The sequence below is a fragment of the Theropithecus gelada genome, chromosome 4, assembly GCF_003255815.1.
Source record: "Theropithecus gelada isolate Dixy chromosome 4, Tgel_1.0, whole genome shotgun sequence".
Classification (NCBI taxonomy): Eukaryota; Metazoa; Chordata; class Mammalia; order Primates; family Cercopithecidae; genus Theropithecus; species Theropithecus gelada.
The window spans coordinates 926,204-948,783 of NC_037671.1; the positions used below are offsets into that span (position 1 = coordinate 926,204).

At 46.7% G+C, this 22,580-nt stretch overlaps 1 protein-coding gene and 1 pseudogene across 3 annotated transcripts in view; both read left to right on the forward strand.

Moving 5' to 3' along the window:
* The window catches only part of LOC112622169 (tripartite motif-containing protein 26-like), a 28,747-nt gene extending 13,965 nt beyond the window's left edge, over positions 1–14,782 (forward strand). Inside the window, exons 2-8 of one of the 3 annotated variants that reach the window (XM_025381423.1) lie at positions 551–1,038; positions 1,180–1,275; positions 2,959–3,189; positions 9,554–9,576; positions 10,055–10,170; positions 10,389–10,421; positions 12,683–14,782. In XM_025381423.1, the coding sequence (XP_025237208.1) occupies positions 601–1,038; positions 1,180–1,275; positions 2,959–3,189; positions 9,554–9,576; positions 10,055–10,170; positions 10,389–10,421; positions 12,683–13,365 (1,620 nt within the window). In that variant the 5' untranslated portion in view covers positions 551–600 and the 3' untranslated portion in view covers positions 13,366–14,782. Of the gene's footprint in view, positions 1–251; positions 1,039–1,179; positions 1,276–2,958; positions 3,190–9,553; positions 9,577–10,054; positions 10,171–10,388; positions 10,422–12,682 lie in introns of those variants that run through there. The other 2 variants (XM_025381424.1, XM_025381425.1) reach the window with 2 other exon arrangements.
* Positions 10,878–12,511, forward strand: LOC112623155 (annotated as a pseudogene).
* Positions 14,783–22,580: the final 7,798 nt, after the last annotated feature.

Consider the following 22,580-nt stretch of genomic DNA (forward strand, 5'->3'; position numbering starts at 1 on the left):
GCAGTGAGCCAAGATCCTACCACTGCACTCCAGCCTGAGCAACAGAGCAAAACTCCATCTCAGAAAAAAAAAAAGGGGGGGATCTCTTGACTGTATCAGGACCCCGATGACCAGTTGTGTGTCTTGTACTTTGCACAGTTGAGTGAAGGAGCACTGTGTCCACAGTAGACGTTGTAGATTTATATGTGTGTCATTATGAGTTTCCCACCAGGTAGTGAGTGATTTTTCTGCTACAGTTGGTGCATTACAGCGATTTTCCAGCAGATAGAAGGAAGGGTGTTGAGGCTCTCCCAACAGGAAGGTATGAGCTATTGGCAGTCCTGCTCTTCACTCTACCAAGCTAATCTTTCTGGGTTTCCATATCCTTATCTGTACAATAAGGGAGTTGGACTAGATTTGTAAGGTCCCCTTCCCTTTGACATTGTGTGAGCCTTGTAGGAGCTGGTGGTGTCTGTAGATTGACTGAGTGCTGGAGCTGGCAGCCCCGTGCAAGGCTGCCACCTCTGCCCCTTTACTGTGTTCGCGCCTGACTCTATGTCTCATCTCCAAGGAGAAGAAGTCCTCACCAGTGAACGGAGACCTCTCTGAACTGAGGATACCATGGCCACGTCAGCCCCGCTACGGAGCCTGGAAGAGGAGGTGACCTGCTCCATCTGTCTCGATTACCTGCGGGACCCTGTGACCATTGACTGTGGCCACGTCTTCTGCCGCAGCTGCACCACAGACGTCCGCCCCATCTCAGGGAGCCGCCCTGTCTGCCCACTCTGCAAGAAGCCTTTTAAGAAGGAGAACATCCGACCTGTGTGGCAGCTGGCCAGCCTGGTGGAGAACATTGAGCGGCTGAAGGTGGACAAGGTCAGGCAGCCGGGAGAGGTGACCCGGGAGCAGCAGGACGCGAAGTTGTGTGAGCGACACCGAGAGAAGCTGCACTACTACTGCGAGGACGATGGGAAGCTGCTGTGCGTGATGTGCCGGGAGTCCCGGGAGCACAGGCCCCACACGGCCGTCCTCATGGAGAAGGCCGCCCAGCCCCACAGGGTAAGCCCTTCTCACCCCTGAGGGTGACTTGCCACCTTCACTGGACACTCCGCCCTGCAGTCCTCAGAGGACTCAGCCTGATTCTCCCCTCCTGCCCCAGCCCAGAGCATCCACCTGTTCCCACTGCTTGTTTTTCCACAGGAAAAAATCCTGAACCACCTGAGTACCCTAAGGAGAGACAGAGACAAAATTCAGGGCTTCCAGGCAAAGGGAGAAGCTGATATCCTGGCGGCGCTGGTAAGTGATGCTGTTTCAGGAAGCCCTGAGACGGTGCACCCGTGTAGGGCAGGGTGAGCCTGGGCAAGCAGGCGGCAGCTGGGAGGTGTCTCTAGCACTGTTTGTAGGGAGGACGGGCGTCAGCCTGGCAGTGGCAGACCTGGGTTTTAGCCCAGGTGCTGTCTTTCTGAGCTATGTGGTCTTGGGCCTGTTTCTTTCTTGTCTGAGAGACAGGTGGGTCGTCTGGATGTCAGCTAGAGTCCCTTCTATTTTCTGTGACTCTCACCTTGATGGCAGGACCCATGTCCAGCTGCTGGTTCTCTTCTGCCAGGGGACTGAAGGTGTGACTTCATTCTTCCTTTCAAAGAGAGAGAGAGAGACAAGGTTGCCTGAGAGTGGAGAGGGTCTAGAAGGAGGGAGCTGGCTCCAGGGTAAGAACTGGGAGGGAAGGGCTAGAGAACAGCTAAGGCAGACCTGCCAGTTCAGATGGCGCTGTATGTAGTAAGGCCCAGGCCCAGGATAATGGTTGCCAGTATAGTGGGACCCCCTCCATATCTGTGGGCTCCACACCGGTGGATTTACCCAACCATGGATCAGAAATACTCAGAAAAAAGAAAAAGCATCTCTACTGAACATATACAGATCTTTTTTCTTGTCATTATTCTCTAAACAATGCAGTGTAACAGCTATTTATATAGCATTTACATTATATTAGGCATTGTAAGTAATCTAGAGATAATTTAAAGTATATAGTAGATTATATGTAAATATTATTCCATTTTACGTAAGAAACTTGAGCATCCTTGGATTTTGGCATCCTTGGGGAGGGGATCCTGGAACCATAACCCGCTGATACCGAGGGACAACTGTAGTTGGGAAACAGGCAGCACGTTATGTGCTTGATTAGAGATGGGGTTGTGGGGGAACCGATCAAATGGTTCTGATTTTCTGGGGAACTGTGTATGTTGAGGAAGTGGGCAGTGGAGGAGTAGTGGGGTCAGGGCCAGTGGTGCGTCATTAGGCCTGGGGAGAGGGAGAGAGTAAGCTAGAGATGGCTAAGTCCAAGGACCCTTCCAGGCCCTCAGTGTGCATGGCTGCCCCCAGCCCAGCACCAGTCAACAGGGCCACTGAGGACTCCCCTCACCCCAACTGGGGAGGAGATTTGGAGGCAGGAAAGGACATGGTCCCTAAGCACAGATGTCACACAGTTTTGCTGAGGAAACAGGATACAGTCTTATGTGGTGGGGTGGGGGACACATAGGTATTTTAGACTGAACAGTGGGGTGCTGAAGAGAGGACTGGTCAGGCTTAGATGACATTAATCAAGCAAAACTTACTGGAAGAGGTGACAGAGATTTTGTCCAGGAGGGAAAAGTGTGCCAGCTCATGAGTGAGCCCCACAGAGTTTCTCCAGGGGCCCCAGATTGTACTGGCGTAGCTAGAACAGACTGTGGCTGACCAGTCAGGTAGAGACAGGGTTTTGATCATATAGTGGTGGGGTGAACTGAACTAATTCATTACTGGTGTCTTCTTTGAGAAGAGGAGTGTGGACCAGGAGCCCTCTATAGCTCCTCCCACTCCAGATCCTGTAGAATTCCTGAACGGGGGTACCGAGGTGAACGAACCAGCCTGGCACACCTCCAGTGCTGGGCCCTCCACCCTGAGCGGAGGTGTCAGCCCTTCTCCCCTTCCTGCCCGTTGCAGAAGAAGCTCCAGGACCAGAGGCAGTACATTGTGGCTGAGTTTGAGCAGGGTCATCAGTTCCTGAGGGAGCGGGAGGAACACCTGCTGGAACAGCTGGCGAAGCTGGAGCAGGAGCTCACAGAGGGCAGGGAGAAGTTCAAGAGCCGGGGCGTCGGGGAGCTCGCCCGGCTGGCCCTGGTCATCTCCGAACTGGAGGGCAAGGCACAGCAGCCAGCTGCAGAGCTCATGCAGGTGAGAGGCCATCCCTGGACAGGGAGCCAGGGACCAGGACGGTGAGTCCCAGCCCTGCCATTCACTTGCAGGACCTTAGGAGACTTGGGGGCTCAGTTTTGTCATCTGAAACATGGGGATGATAATCCTTCCCCCTGCCAATTATTCTGTAGATTGCATGAGCATAAAATGAAATAACTGGCATGGTGTCACTTCAAAAAATAAACTTTCTATACAAAACTGTTCAAAAAACTAAATGATATAGTATAAAATGGAAGGGAAGGTTATTAATATCATTAATTATTATCATTTACCATCCTCCGTCCTCACCACTGCCATCACGAGCCCTTCTAACAAGTCACTGGCAGACACTTAGCTGGTGGAAACTTTTTATGGTGTTGTGGTTGGGGTGGCTGAGGGAGGGCTGACCAGCAGCTCCTCTCAAAGGCCCAGAGGATCTGGAAGAGATAGGGAAACTGGGGAAGGGACACAGAGATGGCCAGGTTTTCTCTGGGCCCATGGGATTACCACACAGAGAACAAGATGGAAAGCAGGCAAGGGGGCCTCGGGGTGCCTCCTAGGGGAGGGGGCTTTGATAGTGAGAAAGGGAGGCTTTGGGGCTGAAGAACTGGCTGTGAAGCTGAAATGGCACCACATCTCCTCCCCCGGGAGCCTCTGGGGATCACACTACCCTGAAGAGGGTCCAGCAGCCTTTGGAGGGGTAGAGGGCTCAACCTTCCTGTCCTCACAGGCTGGGAGGAGAGGGGCTCTCTGATGGTATTCCCCCACTTGCACTGTTTAGGGTGGCTGGGTCTGTCTGTCAGCAGCAGAGCCACCCAGGATTTCTAGGAAGGTGGTCCCAGGCCAATGGCAGGGCAAACCAATAGCCAGGAGGGAGAGACGGCAAGGCAGACTCCCCAGTGTGTGCACCAGGACAGACTGCAGAAGGAAGCGGCCACCTGCTCCTCATTGTTGTGAATTCAGATGCACAGAATGAGGACTGGCAGGGAGGTTAGACCTTCCAGTCCAGCCCCTACTGATGAAGTCACTGAGGTCCAGAGAGTGGAAGGAGTTTGTCCCAGGCCATGTGGCAGGTGGCAGGTCACAGCTCGAGCCCAGCTGTCCTGACCCCTGGGCTCTGAGCTCTTGTTCTTATTTTGTTCAGAATGTCTCTCTGGCCCCCTCTTTTCCTCCAGATGTCATTCTGTCCCTTCAGATTTCTCTTGTCATACTCTGACTGGGTCATTTTCTGCATCTCCTTTTGCCCCTGTTCTTCCTCTCCCCACACCCCTGCTATGTGTGGATGCCTATTGCGTGTGGAACAGAGGCGCACACAGCTGAGGATGTGGGGGGGCTGAAATCCATTGCGTCTGCCCAGAGGGGTGCCTTTTCCTAATGCACCCAGAGAAGTGGCCCTCTAAGCAGAGGCCTGGCCCTCAGTGACTCAGAGCACTCCGATTGCAGCTTTCGCTGGGGTGGGGTAAGGTTAAGGGAAGAGAGAGAAAATGGTATCTGCTTGAAACTAGTATAGGAAATGTTATTGGTACTGGTTTCTTTTTTGTTTTGTGTTTTCTCTTTTATTTTTAGTGCTATGTAATGTATATATTTATGGGATATAGAGGTTTTTGTTAGTTTGTTTTTGAGACAGAGTCTCGCTCTGTCTCCCAGGCTGGAGTGCAGTGGTGTAATCTTAGCTCACTGCAACCTCTGCCTCCTGGGTTGAAGCAATTCTCCTGCCTCTGCAACCTGTGCCTCCTGGGTTCAAGCGATTCTCCTGCCTCAGCCTCCCAAGTAACTCGGATTACAGGTGTGCGTCACCACACCTGGCTAATTTTTGTATTTTTGGTAGAGTCAGGGTTTCATCATGTTGGCCAGGCTGGTCTTGAACTCCTGACCTCAGCCTCCCAAAGTGCTGGGATTACAGGCATGAGCCACCGTGCCTGGCCTAGAGTGTTATTTTGATACATGTATGTAATATATAATAATCAACTCAGAGTAATTAGTATATCTATCACCTCAAACACTTATCATTTCTTTGTGTTGGAACATTCAAAATCCTCTCTTCTAGCTTTTTGAAAATGTGGGTAAATTATAGTTAGTGGTATTCTCCCTACAATGCTGCACAACACTAGAATTTTTTCTTCCCATGTAGCTGTAACTTTGTGTCCTTTAACCAGTTTCTCCCTACCCTCCTCTCCCCAGCCCCCTTCCCAGCCTCTAATCCTTATTTTTCTACTCTCTACTTCCATGAACTCAAATTTATTATGGATGAATAGTACTCCATTGTATATATATACTACATTTTCTTTATTTGTATGCTGATGGATGCTTAGATTGAGTCTACATCTCAGCTATTGTGAACAGTGCCACGATAAACATGAGTGTGCAGGTATCCCTTTGATATACTGATTTTCTTTTCTTTGGATAAATACCTGGTAATGAGATTGCTGGATCATATGGTAGTTCTATTTTTAGTTTTTCGAGAAACTCTCATACTGTTTTCCGTAACGGCTATACTTATATGTGGAAAAACCTAAAGGCCCCACCAAGAAACTCTTAGAACTAATAAACAAATTCAGTAAAGTTGCAGGATACAAAATCAACATAAAAAGTCCACTGCATTTTTAATACACCAATAACAAACTAGCTAAAAAAGACATCAATAAAGCAACCCCATTTACAATAGCTACAAAAGTAAAATAAAATACCTGGGAGTGAAGTTAACCAAGGAGGTGAGAGACCGCTATAATGAAAACTGCAAAACACTGATGAAAGAAATTGAAGAGGACACAAACAAATGGAAAAATATTCCATGCTTGTGGATTAGAATTAATATTGTTAAAATGACTATCCTATCCAAAGCAATCTACAGATTTAATACAATCCCTGTTATCAAAATACCAATGACATTCTTCACAAAAATAGAAAAAAACTAAAATTCATATGGAGTCACAAAAGACCCCAAATGGCCAAAGCAGTCCTAAGCAAAAAGAACAAAACTGGAGGCTTCACACTATCTTACTTCAAAATATACTACAGCCAGTGGTGGCTCACACCTGTAATCCCAGCACTTTGTGAGGCCGAGGCAGGCGGATCACGAGATCAGGAGTTTGAGACCAGCCTGACCAACATGGTGAAACCCCCATCCCTACTAAAAATACAAAAATTAGCCAGGCGTGGTGGTGCGCACCTGTAATCCCAGCTACTCGGGAGGCTGAGGCAGGAGAATTGCTTGAATCTGGGAGGCAGAGGTTGCAGTGAGCCGAGATTGTGCCACTGCACTCCAGCCTGGGCAATAGAGACTCCATTTAAAAATATATATATATACACATATATATATGTGTGTGTGTGTAGTGTGTACCACACTACAAAGCTATAGTAACCAAAACAGCATGTATTGATATAAAAGCAGACACATAGACCAATGGAACAGAATAGAGAACTCAGAAATAAATTCACATATTTACAGCCAACTGATTTTCAACAAAAGCACCAAGAACATACAGTGGGGGAAGGGACAGTCTCTTTAATAAATGGTGCTGGGAAAACTGGGTAACCAACCATATGCAGAAAAATGGTATTGGTAGATTTTGTCTGTGTGCTTGAGTTGATTGTAACGCATGGGAACTGGACAGCTAACTCCCTAATTAGCATTAATATTTTCCCAGAGATTATTTGGCTGTCAAAGTATAGTAAGAAAAAGACCTAAAATAGGGTCCAGAAGTCTGATAGAGAAATACAGGTGAGGCTGGTGTGGTGGCTCACACCTATAATTCCAGCACTTTGGGAGGCTGAGGCAGACAGATTGCTTGAACCCAGGAGTTTGAGACCAGCCTGGGCAACATAGTGAGATCCTGTCTGAAAAAAATTAAAAAAGAAAAAAATAGAAATACAGGTGAGAGGGAGAAGCAGCAGGACAAAATGTGTAAAATAGAAGAGACCTTTTGATAGAAGTGATAGAAAAGGAAAGACAAACCTATGGGCTGGGAGCATCAAGAAGACATTAAAGGGATTGGGGTGATAGGAGAGGCCCAGAGAGACACTGCATCCTGCCCTGGTTAACCCAGGCGGGCCCTGCCGGATCAGGTGGCATGCTTGCACCCTGCTTCTCCTGCTGTACACCCCCGTGAAGAACTTTCTTGATACTCTCTGTTAGTAACCGGGCACATGCCCTCCGGGAGCTTGCCATGACTCATTGCTGTGGCCCCACTGCTCGACTCTGCCTGTTTCATGACAGCCTCAGATGTCTTGGGTGGGAAGAGTCCTCCAGGAGATGTGGGCTGAGCACTTCCCTCCAGAGGCCCCATATGTGGCTGTGGATGGGGGCCTCTCAGTCTTTCAGCCTCTCCTCGACAGGGCCAGCCCTGCCCTGGCTCTTGGGACCCCACCCTCTCTGGACTGCTCACAACCTTTAACCTTTAGAGGACTCTTCTTTCTCCTGTGTGATTCTCTCCCTTTCTACTGCTGTAGGAACTTTCATGTCAGGAAATATGCCCAGTTGGGCCCCTGGCCCCCACTCTACCTACTGCTCCATTCATTTGCTCTTTTATGCCACCTTTGTCAGCAGAGCTGTCAGGACACGCTTTCTGTTTTGTTGCCTGTCCTCTGAAGCTGCCTTGGACTTACACGTGTTGAGGGGTGTGTTAGAGGACTTGGCCAGAAATTTGCTACCAGTCTCTGGGCATTTAGTTGCTTCATAGTGCGGGGTTGGGATGTGCCTCTGACTTCTTGTCTTGCTCCTCTGGAGTAAAACACAACTCTTCCCAAACTTTCTGAAGCAGTCATCAGCAGCCACAATTTGTTAATTCCATTTGTTTCCTGAATCTCACCCTCTCCAGGAAGCCAGCCTGCACCCCACCGGCCCCTGCTCCCATCCCCCTTCACTCTGCTCTCTTTTCCCGTGGTGCGTATCACTCACGTAGTGTGATGTATTTGCTACATTGATTATTGTCTACTTCCCCCTGCTAGAATGTCAGCTCTACAGAGGTGGGGATTTGTCTCTCTCTCTCTCTCTCTTTTTTTTTTTTAACTGTTCTGAGGCTTCTAGATCAGTGCCTGGTACCTAGGAAGCACTTAATAAATATTTGTGGAATGAGTGAAAGGAAGGCAAAAATCAATACAGAGTATTATGGAGGCTTTTGACTCACAAAAGGGAATCTGAGTATCTCAGAATAACCCTCTTCCCACTCACCCTGTCCTACCACCTGTCTGTCACAGAGATAGCACCACCGTTCTCCCTCCTGTACAAACCATGCTCTGTTGTTGATTATCCTTTACCAGTATGTCCAGTTGAATCTGTCTAAAATACCTGGAATATATTGCTTCTCTCTTTTTCTCCCTACTGCCACCACTTTAGTTCAGGCCATCTTTAGCTTTCCCCTGGTCCACAGCAAAAACTTCCGGACCAACCTGCCCATGTTCCTGTTGCCTTCCTAGTCCCTTCTCTGTGGGACAGCCAAGTGAGTGGTCACTTAAGGTTTTGGCTCGCTGCTGTACAGTGACGCAAACAGAATAGAAGTTTATTTCTGCCTCAGTAACAGGTCAGAGGTGCAGGGTCTACAGCTATCACGGTAGCTGTACATAAGCTCATCCAGGGGACTGGGTTACTTCCATGTGGTTCTTCTACCAGCTTCTAGGGATGTTGTCCTCTGCTGTGTGGTCAAAGTTGGGCTCACCACCACCATGTCCAAAATTCAGTTGGGGGAAAGAGGAAGTAGAAAGCAATTTTCTTTTTTTAAAGGACAATGCCCGGAATTATGGTCATTGCTTTCTATCACATGCCATTGGCTGAAACTTAGTCTCGTGACCAGACCTTGTCATAGGGGATCTGGAAAATGTAGTCTTCCCAGGTGACCATCTGACCAGCAATAACTCTAGGGGTTCTATTATTAAAAGGAGGAAGGGGAGAGTGGACTCTGGAGGTTACACAGCAGTCTCAGCCACATGTAGAGTGGATCACACATAACATGCCCCTACTTGATACCCTTGGTGGCTTTCCACTGTACGTGGAGAAAAATTCAAACTCCTTACCATGCATATCCAGCCCTGCGCGATCTGGCCTCTGCCGCTTTCACCAAGCCCTTTCCTGTTTTACCTTATCTCTCTTCATCTGGCCAGTACTTCTCATCCCTCAGTTCTCTGCGCAGGTATCTCCCAGAGAGGTTGCCCCTGTCATCCCCCAGCCATGGTGGCTTCTGTCATTGTGCTGATTTTGTTTGTTTTCTTGTTTTATCCAGTGACCCCACTAGAATGTCATCTCCATAAAAAAAGGGCCACATTTGTTTTGTTCACTGATATGTCCCACCTCTGCTACAGTGTTGGGTGCAAATGCATTGAAGTCTTATTTGATTCATATTGATACTTGCGCTTTTTTTTTCCCTTCTAGGACACGAGAGACTTCCTAAACAGGTAAGAGTCTCCTCTCCACGGCGCACCTCATCCCCCTTGTTTATGTTCCCTCCCCTTCTGACCAGGTCCATTTGAATCATGGGGAGTGGTGTGGTGCCAGAGGTACTCACATCCCATGGTTCATCCTGATGCCCTTCTGAGGAGCAGGACACATCCTTGAGAACTGGAGACTTGCTCTCCTCCTTGTGAGTTCTCTGTGTAACCCCAGCTCCTTGGCCCACTGGCCTTATTTGAGGTGGGACAGAGCAGAGAGTTTAGAAACATGGCTTAGGAGACAGAGTGCCCTGGATGTGGAGTCTACTGATGGTCTGAAGCCCTGGATCAGCTGGTGTCTTTGGGCCACTGTTTTTCTGTCACTTGTCTGGGGACAATCATACCTTTCCTCTCCCCTTCATAATTGCCATGAGGATTGAGAGATAAGTATGAAGGAAAGTAAGAAGAGCTGAGTAACAGGTTGTTACGTCTGTCATCTTCTCAGGTATCCACGGAAGAAGTTCTGGGTTGGGAAACCCATCGCTCGAGTGGTTAAAAAAAAGACCGGAGAATTCTCAGACAAACTCCTGTCTCTGCAGCGAGGCCTGAGGGAATTCCAGGGTAAGGGTTGGGGAGCGCACAAAGGGTGGGAGTCAGAGCAGGGCTACCTCGTAGAAAGAGGGCAGCCGGCTCCTTTCCATCACCTTGTCGAGTCTCACTCTTCTGAGGGCCTCCTGCCTTAGAAATGGATCCCTGTCAGGAAATTGATACCGCCCCAGCAAGAAATGGGCTCGTGCATTTGCGGGACTTGAGTCATTGCTGTCCTTTTTTCTCCCCAGGGAAGCTGCTGAGAGACTTGGAATATAAGACAGGTGAGTGTCGAGCGGGTGGTTCCCAGATGTACATCAAATATAGAAAACTCCGCCTGCAGAGATTCTGACTGCCCACTTTTTCCCCAGGTAGCCTTTTGCAACAGGAAGAATTTCCCAGCTGCACAGTAGAAGCCCCCCTCCCTCCTTGCACTTTCTAATCGGCCTACTCTTTAGTCTACTGAGGCCTCTCTGCTTGCTAGTCTGACCCTTCTCTACCCTGTGTTTGCTTTTCCTTTTCCTATTCTCACAGGTCCTATCACCAGTCCTTTTCCTGTGGTTGAGCTTTCTCTCATCTTCCTGTCTGCATGGCTCCTATATTCAGAGCAAACAGCAGGGGCAACCTAAGGCCAGAGGCCACATCCACCAGAGGCCCCACTACTGTGCTTCCTCTCAGCCCTGCAGTTAGGTTGTACACTGCATACCAACCACCAAAGAGCACCATCCACATAGACCAAGATGGGAGTGGTGCCCCTTGGATTGTGAGGACTGGTGGTCTCCTCCTGGCCCACTTTCACACTTGCTTTCCTGAGAACCACTGAGGAGGTCGAACTGTCTGGGAGCAAACGAGGCCCTGAGAGCTCCATCTAGTTCACAGAATAAAATCCCACAGCAGAACTGAGTTAGCAGTGGTTAAACCTTAGGTGGTTGTAGCTTCTTTATTAATGTCTGAGCTGTCTGTGAATACCATCAAATTCTACCCGTCAGGTGATTCTAATTATAGAGAATCCTATGAGGATGACGGTGAGGATTATCCCACTCTCAGTACATGTTCAGTGTTTCTTGAACCATCTTACAGAGCAGCCTGGTGGTTTTGAAACTGAAACTGAACAGTTTGCAGAGACCCTGAATGCCTGTATTACAATAGATGATGCTTTGCAAGAACTTGTGGAACTCAGAGGACACATCTGTCCCAAATTTCTTTTTTTTCTTTTTTCTTTTGAGATGGAATCTTGCTCTGTCACCCAGGCTAGAGTGCAGTGACACGATCTCGACTCGCTGCAAGCTCTGCCTACCAGGTTCACACCATTCTCCTGCCTCAGCCTCCCAAGTAGCTGGGACTACAGGTGCCCACCACCATGCTTGGCTAATTTTTGTATTTTTAGTAGAGATTGGGTTTCACCATGTTAGCCAGGATGGTCTCGATCTCCTGACCTTGTGATCCACCCGCCTCGGCCTCCCAAAGTGCTGGGATTACAAGCGTGAGCCACTGTGCCTGGCCCCAAATTTCTCTTACATGGGAGCTTGCCTGTGTAATTACCTGGCCCATCATCTGACAGCACATAGAGTAGCACCTTCTGCAAATTTCTACTTCAAAGATGTTGGACTGAATATGACATTAAAGATCAAGCTGCAAAAGGGGATGAAGTTACTCCAAAACAATTTCATGCATTTGTACCTCTGGGAGAGCTTTATCGTAACCTGGAGATAGAGGAACAAATGGACAGGTTACAAGGGCAGATATTCTTCAGGTTGGTCTTTGGGAGTTGCCGAATGCCTGAATGCCCTCTTTTCTAATCCCATGGATGACAGCTTAATTTGTGCAATAAAATTGCTGAAGTTGACAGAGTCAGTTTTGGAAGATGCTTGGAAGGAAAAAGGAGGGACTGATATGGAAGAAATTATTTAGGAAATTGAAAATGTTGTTATAGATGCAAACTGTGGCAGAGACATGAAGCAGATGCTCTTGAAGCTTGTAGAGCTCCAGTGCAGTAACTGGGGTAGAGTCCATGCAACTTCATCATGCAGAAATGCAACACCCGAAAAAGATCCCAATTACTATGTGAATGAACCAGCATTTTATACATCTCATAGTGTTCGTTTCACTGCAGCCAATCCAGATTCCCAAGAGGCATATCAAGAGTTACTTGAAAAAGAGGACTTTTTTTCTAGATTATGAAGAAAGTGGAACAGATTTATCAGGGGCTGGTGATCCACACTTGGATGATATTGATGATGAGTTGGACCCAGAGATCCAGAGATAGAGGAAGCTTATGAAGTTTTGTTTGGAATCAGAGCGTAAGCGAAAACAGTAAAGTTAAATTTCAGTATATCATGTTTATAAAGCAGTTTAGTTATGGTGATTTAGCAGAATACAAAGCCAGAAAATGTGTCACACTTATACCAAATTAAGGATGTTACGTTACTAATATATGCAACTTTAATTTTGTTTAACACTGTCTGCCAAAATAAATTTTATTCCCTCTAACTTAAAAAAACAAAACAGTGATGTTGTTTGTTTTTTTTTCCCCTTGTCCCCACAGTGAGTGTCACCCTGGACCCACAGTCGGCCAGTGGGTACCTGCAGCTGTCAGAGGACTGGAAGTGCGTGACCTACACCAGCTTGTACAAGAGCGCCTACCTGCACCCCCAGCAGTTTGACTGTGAGCCTGGGGTGCTGGGCAGCAAGGGCTTCACCTGGGGCAAGGTCTACTGGGAAGTGGAAGTGGAGAGGGAGGGCTGGTCTGAGGATGAAGAAGATGGGGATGAGGAGGAAGAAGGAGAAGAGGAGGAAGAGGAAGAGGAGGCCGGCTATGGGGATGGATACGATGACTGGGAAACAGACGAAGATGAGGAATCGTTGGGCGATGAAGAGGAAGAAGAGGAGGAGGAAGAGGAGGAAGTTCTGGAAAGCTGCATGGTGGGGGTGGCCAGAGACTCTATGAAGAGGAAGGGAGACCTCTCCCTGCGGCCAGAGGATGGCGTGTGGGCACTGCGCCTCTCCTCTTCCGGCATCTGGGCCAACACCAGCCCCGAGGCCGAGCTTTTCCCAGCACTGCGGCCCCGGAGAGTGGGCATCGCCCTGGATTATGAAGGGGGCACTGTGACTTTCACCAACGCAGAGTCACAGGAACTCATCTACACCTTCACTGCCACCTTCACCCGGCGCCTGGTCCCCTTCCTGTGGCTCAAGTGGCCAGGAACGCGCCTCCTGCTGAGACCCTGAACCCTGACATCTGCCCCTGGCCCCACACCCTCAGATGCTTCACTTCCTTGGAATTCCAGGACTCTCAATGGGGGGAAGGGATGCCTGGCCTGAGCACCTGGAGTAGGGGACCCCATATCCACTGGCAGCCACCTTCCCGTCGCTCTGGCCCCCTGAGGTCTCACTCAGTGCTGTTGCTCCATCTACTGCCCTAACGAGGCTCTTCTCCCACCTCCTGCTAGTTTCCCGAGGGAACTTCTGGCCCTGGAGTCCATGAGGGCTCCTTTCCTTTTTGACCACTACCTTGGCCCCGGCTCTGCACTCTCTGTGGAGTAAGGGCCTGACACAGCATTTTCTTGCCCACCGTGGCAAGACCTTGGAAAAACCAGTTGATTATGCCTAAGATCATTTTGCTGTCCTTAAACCCTACAGGTTCCTTCTTGCACAAATCCATTCTGCTGCCCGCCTTCCCTGGCGTTTTAAACAGACCGACCCCACCCCATCTCAGAGTTAAGCATACACGGCAATGCTGAAAATAAACAATGAAAATCCACTGAGGCTTCCCAAGCCATTTAAGGCCTGGAGTACCAGCGCATATCATCTCATGGGGTCCAGAGTGGAGTCCAGGCTTCTCTGAAACCAGGGCTGAGCATATTTCCATAGCCAAGGATGTGGGACTCCCTGGAGCTATCTGTGGTCTTAGAGAAGGATCCAGACATACACGGCTTTGGGGTACCAGCTGTGATCACTGATCAATAAATTATCTCTGGATTGGTCCTTGTAGGGGGAGTTTTAAGAATCCAGAACATCTTGCTCTTGATTAGCACATCCAAAAACACCAAGACAAATATCCAGTGGAACAGAACCTCCCCTGCCTGGGTAGTTCTGACCACGTTCCCCAGCAGGGTGTTAATCCACTGTCCCTGGCCCTGCTCAGCCTCCAGGTTCCACTTTCCTAGGAGAGAGAGGAGATGGGAAGACAGGGAAAGGAAGGCAGCAGGAGGCCACAAGTCCACCAGGTCTTCATGTCAAGAGAGGGAGTAACGTGTCTCCTCATTGCCCACGGACCCAGCCTCTGTCCAGGCGCCCCTCATGGCCACAGTTTAACACAAGCTCCCCTGCTCCAGCCAAATTGATCTCCCAGTCTTGACCTTACCCATTCCAAATGCTCTGCCAGTCCCTGTTCAAGTTTTAAGTCCTCCACCCTGTTGTAAGAGACTGTTCCGGGTCTCAGTGGTCTCTTGACCACCATTGTCTCAGAGCTGCCCACTTTGTGTGTGCCACATGCTGCCTGAGTCACATGTACATCTTATTTCTGCCTCTAGTTTTGTAAGCTCCTGGAGGGCGGATAACATCTTATACTACTCTTGTATTCTGATGGCACCTAGTGCAGTGCTGGGCACAGAGTAGGTGCTCAATAAAGACTTGTTGAATGAACGGTCTGGAAATGTATATCTGTAGGATCTATATTGTATCTCAAATGCCACCAGGCTGCAGAGAAATTCCATTGATAGCAGTAGCCGAAGGTTTTCCTTCTGTGCCTTCTGTAACTCTGTAACTTTGCTTTCTGTTCTGTTTGCACACGTGCTGTCATTTCTGGAAGTCCCTCAAAAAGAGCCTACTGCGGGACACAGACCATTTGTTGCATGGCTCCACCTTGTTATTCCTCCTGCGGTGGTGCCCTTGAGCTGAGGTCCAGCATTTTGGAGCAAGTGATGACTCTCCCTGAGAAGGGAGACATCCAGTATAGCACCCCCAAAATTCTTCCTTGGAAAATAAGCACTGCCCCAGAGGAAATAGAATGTGCAGCCTTGCCTCCTAACACAGTCAACTGTTTTTCTTGTCCTTTCTGATTTTTTTTTTTTTTTTTGAGACGGAGTCTCGCTCACTCAGGCTGGAGTACAGTGGCGCGATCTCGGCTCACTGCAAGCTCCGCCTCCTGGGTTCATGGAATTCTGCCTCAGCCTCCCGAGTAGCTGAAACTACAGGCGCCTGCCATCATGCCCGGCTAATTTTTTTTGTATTTTTAGTAGAGACGGGGTTTCACCCTGTTAGCCAGGATGGTCTCGATCTCCTGACCTCGTGATCCCCCCACCTCAGCCTCCTAAAGTGCTGGAATTACAGGCGTGAGCCACCGCGCCCGACAGTCCTTTCTGATTTTTTAAATTGCCATCTTAAAGATGGAAAAGGGAGGATTATACAAAACTACCTGTAAAATTACGCTAGTGGCAAAGAGCATATTTCTTCTCTGTTCTCTCATTTGTGGACTCGTAAGTTTTCCCTTTTTATTTTTTATATTCATAGTTTTTAGTTTTTTATAACTATACTTGCATATATGGTAAACTATTTCTACAGTGCTTCTTACAAATAGGCACATTTCCCTGCCCCATTCCTCCCTCCAAAGACCCAGTTCATACCTTTTAGCAAACTGTTTTGTGTTTGCCTTGGTTTTTTCTAAATAACTCGTGTTTGGGGCCTTATCCTCTCATTTCCCACTGTGGAGCAGGAAGATGTAGCCCTCTGCGTTCTCTATCATTTATCACACACACAGACATTCTCTTCCATCCATCACCATCCCTTCAATGTGGTTAAACAAGTATTCGGTGTGCTTGTTATTACATCTGTGTAAAAGCTATTCACACCTGGGCTGTGCATGTGGCCACAATCATTTTTCCTTCCTGCAGAATCTTTTGTCTTCCTGGAGTTCCTTTTCCCTTTTTGCATCATTTCCTATGTCTTTATTACTTATTGTACTCCAAACTCCTTCACGGTTGTCAAAATCTCCAGGTCCTCATTCACCAGGTGCTCTTACCAGTTTTGTTTTGATGCATCTCTTAAGCCTCCTGGCCTTGAATCTGGAATAGCTGCTTCCTCACCTGTACCTGGCTTCCTGGATATTCCTTCACCATCATACTGGGGGTCCTAGATTGCTTCTGTTTCTTTATCCTATGTTTTCTCTCTTAATTTACTTCATTTTGGAGGAACATTTTCTAGGAGCTTTCTGAGAAATGGTGCATGGAAGTTGAATTTTTAAAATCTTGAATATCTGGAAATATCTTTATCCCGCTTTTATACTTAATTAGGTTCCTTAAGTTTAGGATTCATGGTTGAAAATAATTTTCCTTCAGAATTTCAAAAGCATTGCTCCACTGCCCTCTGGCATCCTTTGTTGTTGAGAATTCTTGTGATGCCCTGAGTTCTGATCCTTTGTATATGGTCTGTTCTTTTGTTTTTGTTTTTTACCGGAATCTTCGGGCCTTGTCTGTGTTCTTACTCTTCTCCGCCTCCTCCCTTTCCTCCCTTCTCCTCTCTCTGTGGTCCCCCTCCTTTTGTCTTTTAGAGACAGGGTTTCACTCTGTCATCCAGGCTTGAGGGCAGTGGTGCAGTCATAGCTCACTGTGGCCTCAAAGTCCTGGGCTCCAGTATTCCTCCCACTTGAACCTCCCGAGTAGCTACAGGAGCATGCCACCACACCCGGCTAATTTGTTTATTTTTTGTAGAGACGGGTCTTCCTATATTGTCCAGGCTGGTCTCAAGTGATGCTCAGCCTCCCAGTGCATTGGGATTGGACGCATGTGACTCCATGCCCTTACTCTTAGATTTGTTGATGTTACTTTGTATGAGCTTTTCCCTCCACTGTGCTGGTTAAATCAGTGGGCTCTTTCATTCTGGAAACGTATAGCTTTTCAGTTTCATTCTAGAAACGTTTAGCTTTTCAGAATAAAATTTCTGGGAAATTTTATTGAATTATCATTGTTATTTTTAGAGATGTAGTCTTGCTCTTTTGTCCAGGCTGGAGTGCAGTGTTGGGGTCAGAGCTCACTGCCGCCTAGAAACTCCTGGGCTCACGTGATCCTCCTGCCTCAGCCTCCTGACTAGCTGGGATTACAGGTGTGAGCCACCACAACTGGCTGAATTTTTATTATTTTAGAGATACGGTCTTGCTCTGTCACCTAGGCTCTAGTTGTGGTGCACTCGTAGCTTACTGTGGCCTTGAACTCCCGGGCTCAAGTGATCCTCCCACCTCGGCCTCCCAAAGTGCTGGGATTACAGGCGTGAGCCACTGCACCCAGCCTGAATTATTTCTTGTTGACTTTTCCCCCTGTTTTCTCTGTTCTTTCAAATCTGTTATCTCCAGGCTTCGTATGTCTCCTGAATTCATTTATTAAGTGCCCGTGATGTGCCAGGATGTTTCTAGGTTACAACAGTGCTAAGTTTAACAACGTTTCTGCACTCATGGAGTTTATATTCCAGCAGATGGTGACAGGCAATACGTTAAAATTGAAAGAAAAAAAAAGTAATTAGTACTATGCAGGAAACTGAAAGAAGTCTGTGATAGATGGTGACCTATTATCTATTTTATAATGTGTGATCAGAGAGGAGTTCCCTGAGAAGACGGCATGAGAGCTGAAATCTGAATAGTGAGAGGGAAGGTCTAAGATCACATCAGCTAGAGGGAACAGCAAAGTCCTACAGCAGGGACAAACTGGGTACAAAAAGACTGCATTTAGAGTATGGGTATGGGAGAACAGAAAGAGCCATAGGTTTTTTTTTTGTTTGTTTGTTTGTTTTTAAGTAGAGATGGAGTCTTGCTCTGTTACCCAGGCTGGAGTGTAGTGGCGCAATCTTGGCTTACTGGTAACCTCCACCACCTGGGTTCAAGTGATTCTCTTGCCTCAGCATCCCGAGTAGCTGGGACTACAGGCGCACGCCACCACATCTGGCTAATTTTTTTGTATTTTTAGAAGAGACGGGGTTTTGCTATGTTGACCAGGCTGTTCTCGAACTCCTGACCTCAGGTGATCCACCCGCCTTGGCCTCCCAAAGTGCTGGGATTACAGGCATGAGCCACTGCGTCTGGCCAGCCATAGATATTAAAGTGGAGAAGTAAGCAGGGATGAATCATGTGGGGGCCTTGTGGACCATGCTAAAGAGTTTGGATTTTTTTTTTTCTAAGTGCAATGGGAAGCTACTGAAATGTTATAAACAGAGGAGTAATGATTCAATTTAGTAAGCAAATATTGAACACATGCGCTAGGCACTGTTCTGGGTACTTGGCATGCATCAGTTTTTAAAAAGTTCCTTCAAGGAGTTTACATTCTAGAAGGGAGAGATAGACAAAAATAAGTACAGAAGTGTTAGAAATAACGATAACAATAAATAACACTTAATAAAATAAGTAATAAATGTTAGAAAATAAGTGCAACAGACAAAGAAAAAATATAATTACTTAAAAAAATCTATTTGGAGGAAGTAGTGAAGATGGCTGAATAGATGACACTAGTATGTGCCTCCTCCATGGAGAGGAACCAAAATAACAAGTAGATATTCGCACAGCATCAATCATCTAAGAGAACACTAGGATTCAATAGAGAAGTTACAGGAAACACTGAAAGCAAGGAGAGCAAGGCAAGGCAGTTTGCTTAGCCAGGATTGCCGGGGAGCTGGGAGAAGCTCCTGGATGTGGAGAAAGGGTAACAGAGAAACCTCCAGGATCCCATACTCCCACCACAGGCTTTTACAGTCTTAGCAATGAGAGAATTTCTCAATCCTTGTGGGCTTCTAGCCTAACACAGGGAGCTGCCTAGAAATCAACAGAAGCATTGCTCCAGAGAAGGAAGTCACGCAGAGTCCCACAGGCATCTGAGCCCACAGCAGCTTCAGTTTGGTGCCATTCTGAGAACCTCGCTGCCTGGGGTCTATGTCTTACCCTGAGGCCAGACTGATGTGGCACTGCTGTTTCTGCTGCTACTGCTGCCACCATGCAAAAAAGAGAGGGGAGACTGAGTACTCCCATGCATCCCCTGGAAAAATCCCATCACCACTGCTACAGGCTGCAGTGAGACCAGGGCATGAGAAGATAGCACTCCCTGTGGCTACTTGTCCATGCTGTTCCACCTGAGAGGGGTCCTGCCCTGCTGGTGGCAAACCCATAGTCATTATTCTGAGAGCTCAACCACCTGGGTCTGCATTCTGCCCTTGGGCCTGGCTGGGGCTGCTGTCGCCAAGCCAAGTCTAAGTCGAGGAGGGAGAGTAGAGACCGGGTACTTCCACATATTCCTAGGACAAATCCCACCACTGCTGCTATGGGCTGCTGTGGACGAAGGTGTGAGCAGACTACACTCCCCACAGCTACTTGCTCATGATGCTTCCGCTGAGATTGGCCTTCCCTGGTTGCAGGACTACAGTGCAACCACTACAGCCAGCCCACACCTGAGCATTCTGCCAGTGGTCTGGGGACCTCCCCATCTCTGCCTATCACAGCTAGCACCTGAATGCACTGCAGGGGGGCCTGAGGACAGGTCTGCTGACCTGATCCCATCCCTCCAGTACACAAGCACATCAGCCAGGGGCCTGGAAATTGCCCAGCCCAATCTACTACCACTGGCATCTGAATCATTCCTGCCAGGGTCTGAGGTCAGCCCAACTCAACCTACCAATGCCACCACAGCTGACACCCACCCACACATGCTACCAGTGGGTCAGGGTACTAGCCTGCCCAACTTGTCACAGCCACCACCAACACCAGCACAGACTGCTTAGGTCCTAGTGGGTTGTTCCACCATCGCTACTGCCATTACCCATTTCACACCAGCTGCCCAGGAGAAGTTGCCCACAAGCCTCGCCCACTGCTGCCACTGCTAACATCTAAGCAAGTCACCTGAAGGCCCAAGAATGGGCTGTCCAAGACCCACTAACACTGGTGTCAGTTTAAGCCACTCTGTGGCCCAAGCACAGGCTCATTCAACCCACTGCTGCCATCAGTAGGGCCTGAAGATTGGCCCACCTAACATCTTAGTTCCCAGCCAAACTTCACCACAGCCTTCACTAGTAAGTGCACCTTAAGTCAATGAGGAAGTCACAGATACCACTGATGTTGTATACTGCCAAATAAATCATACAGAGATCACACTACTATAGGCACTCAGAATCAAAGCCAAAGCACCCTACTCAACAAATAACATGTAAAATCTTCAGGAAAAAAATCCTCCCCTATGAAAGCAATTTCAAAAATGGAAGAAGTGACTGTTGCACTAAGAAGTGCAGATATCAACGTAAGGACACAGGAAACAAAAGAACAAAGAAATATGACACCAACAAAGGAACACAATATCTCTCCAGCTACAGTTATTAATCAGAAAGAAATTCATGAAATTCTAGATAAAGAATTCAAAATACTGATTTTAAAGAAACTCAGTGATATTTAAGAGAATTCTGAAAAACAATAGAAACAAAAATAATAATGTAGGATATGAATGAGGAATTTACTGAAGCAATAGATTGTTTTTTAAAAGAACCAAATAAAAATTCCGGATATGAAGAATTTATTAAAGGAAATACAAAATACGTTTGAAAGCTTCAACAATAGAACTAGATTGGGGAAAAGAAAGAATCTCAGAGCGTGAAGGCAGCTCTTTTGAAATAACCTAGTCAGACAAAAATAAAAAATAATTTTAAAAAAATTCCATTTACTTTGCCTAGATAAAAAAACTTAGCAAAGACTTCATGATATTTGGGACAGCATAAAGCAACTGAATATATGAATTGTTAGTATCCCTGAGGATGAAGAAGAAATGAAAGGATTAGAAAATCTGTTTAATGAAATAATAGATGAAAACTTTCGAAGCCTAGCAAGGGATTTGGACATGCAGGTATAGGAGGCTCAATGTTTCCCAGGCAGATGCAATGCAAAGGGTCTTCTCCATAGCACTTTATAATTAGACTGTCTAAAGTCAAAAACAAAGAGCAAATTCTAAAAACAGCAACAGAATAGTGCCTAGTCACCTAAAAGGAAAACTCATCAGATTAACAGTGAATTTCTCTGCAGAAACCCTACAGGACAAAAGATAATGGGATGGTATATTCAAAATGATGAAAGAAAATAACTGCCAGCCAAGAATATTAGATCCAGTCAAATTAAACTATAAAGGAAAGAGAAATAAAGTATTTCCCAGACAGGCAAATACTGAGGGAATTTGTTATCACTAGATCAGTCCTACAAGAAATGCTCAAGGGAGTCCTAAACCTGGAAGTGATAGGATGACATTTACCATCATAAAAACACACAAAAGCATAAAACTCTCTAGTAAAGCAATCGCACAAGGGAAGAAGAGAAAGGACTCAAATAGTGCCTCTACAGAAATCCACCAAACCACAATAACATCAAGAAGAAAGGAACAAATAATATATAAAACAATCTGAAAACAACAATATGACAGGAACAAAATCTCATATATCAATAATAATCTTCAATGTAAATGGATTAAATTCTTCACTTGAAAGATGTAGAATGGCTGGATTTATTTAAAGAGATAATCCACCTGTAAGCTGCTTCAAGAAACTCAGTAAAGTTTCTTACCAGTAAAGACAAATACAGACAAAGTAAAGGGTTGGAAAAAGATATTCCATACAAATGGAGACAAAAAGTGAGAAGGAAGGAGTAGCTATACTTATATCAGATACAACAAACTTTAAGTCAAGAATTGTGAAAAAAAAAAAAAGCCAAAAATGTCATTATATAATGATAAAGAGATCAATCCACCAAGAAGATACAACAGTTCTAAATATATATACACCAAACACCAGAGCACCAAGATTCATAAAGCAAATATTACTAGCTCTAAAGAGAGAGACAGATTGGAATACAATAATAGTGGGGGACTTTAACACCTCATGCTCAGCGTTAGACAGATTATCTAGACAGAAAATCAACAGAGAAACATTGGATTTTAACTGGACTTTAGACCAAATGAACCTAATGTTTACGGAACATTCTATTCAACGACTGCAGAATATACATTCTTTTCATCAGAACATGGAACCTTCTCCAACATAGACCATATATTAGATGACAAAACAAGTCTCAACAAATTTTTAAAAATTGAAATCATATCAAGTATTTTCTCAGACCACAATAGAATAAAATGAGAAGTCAATACCAAGAAAAACTTTGGAAACTATACAAATACATAGACGTTAAACCACATGGTCCTGAATAACCACTGCGTCAATGAAGAAATTAAGATGGAAGGCCAGGCATCGTGGCTCACACCTGTAATCCCAGCACTTTGGGTGGCCGAGGAGGGTGGATCACCTGAGTTCAGAAATTTGAGACCAGCCTGGACAGCATGGTGAAACCCCGTCTCTATGAAAAATACAAAAAAATAGGCCGGGCGCAGTGGCTCACGCCTGTAATTCCAGCACTTTGGGAGGCCGAGGCGGGCGGATCACGAGGT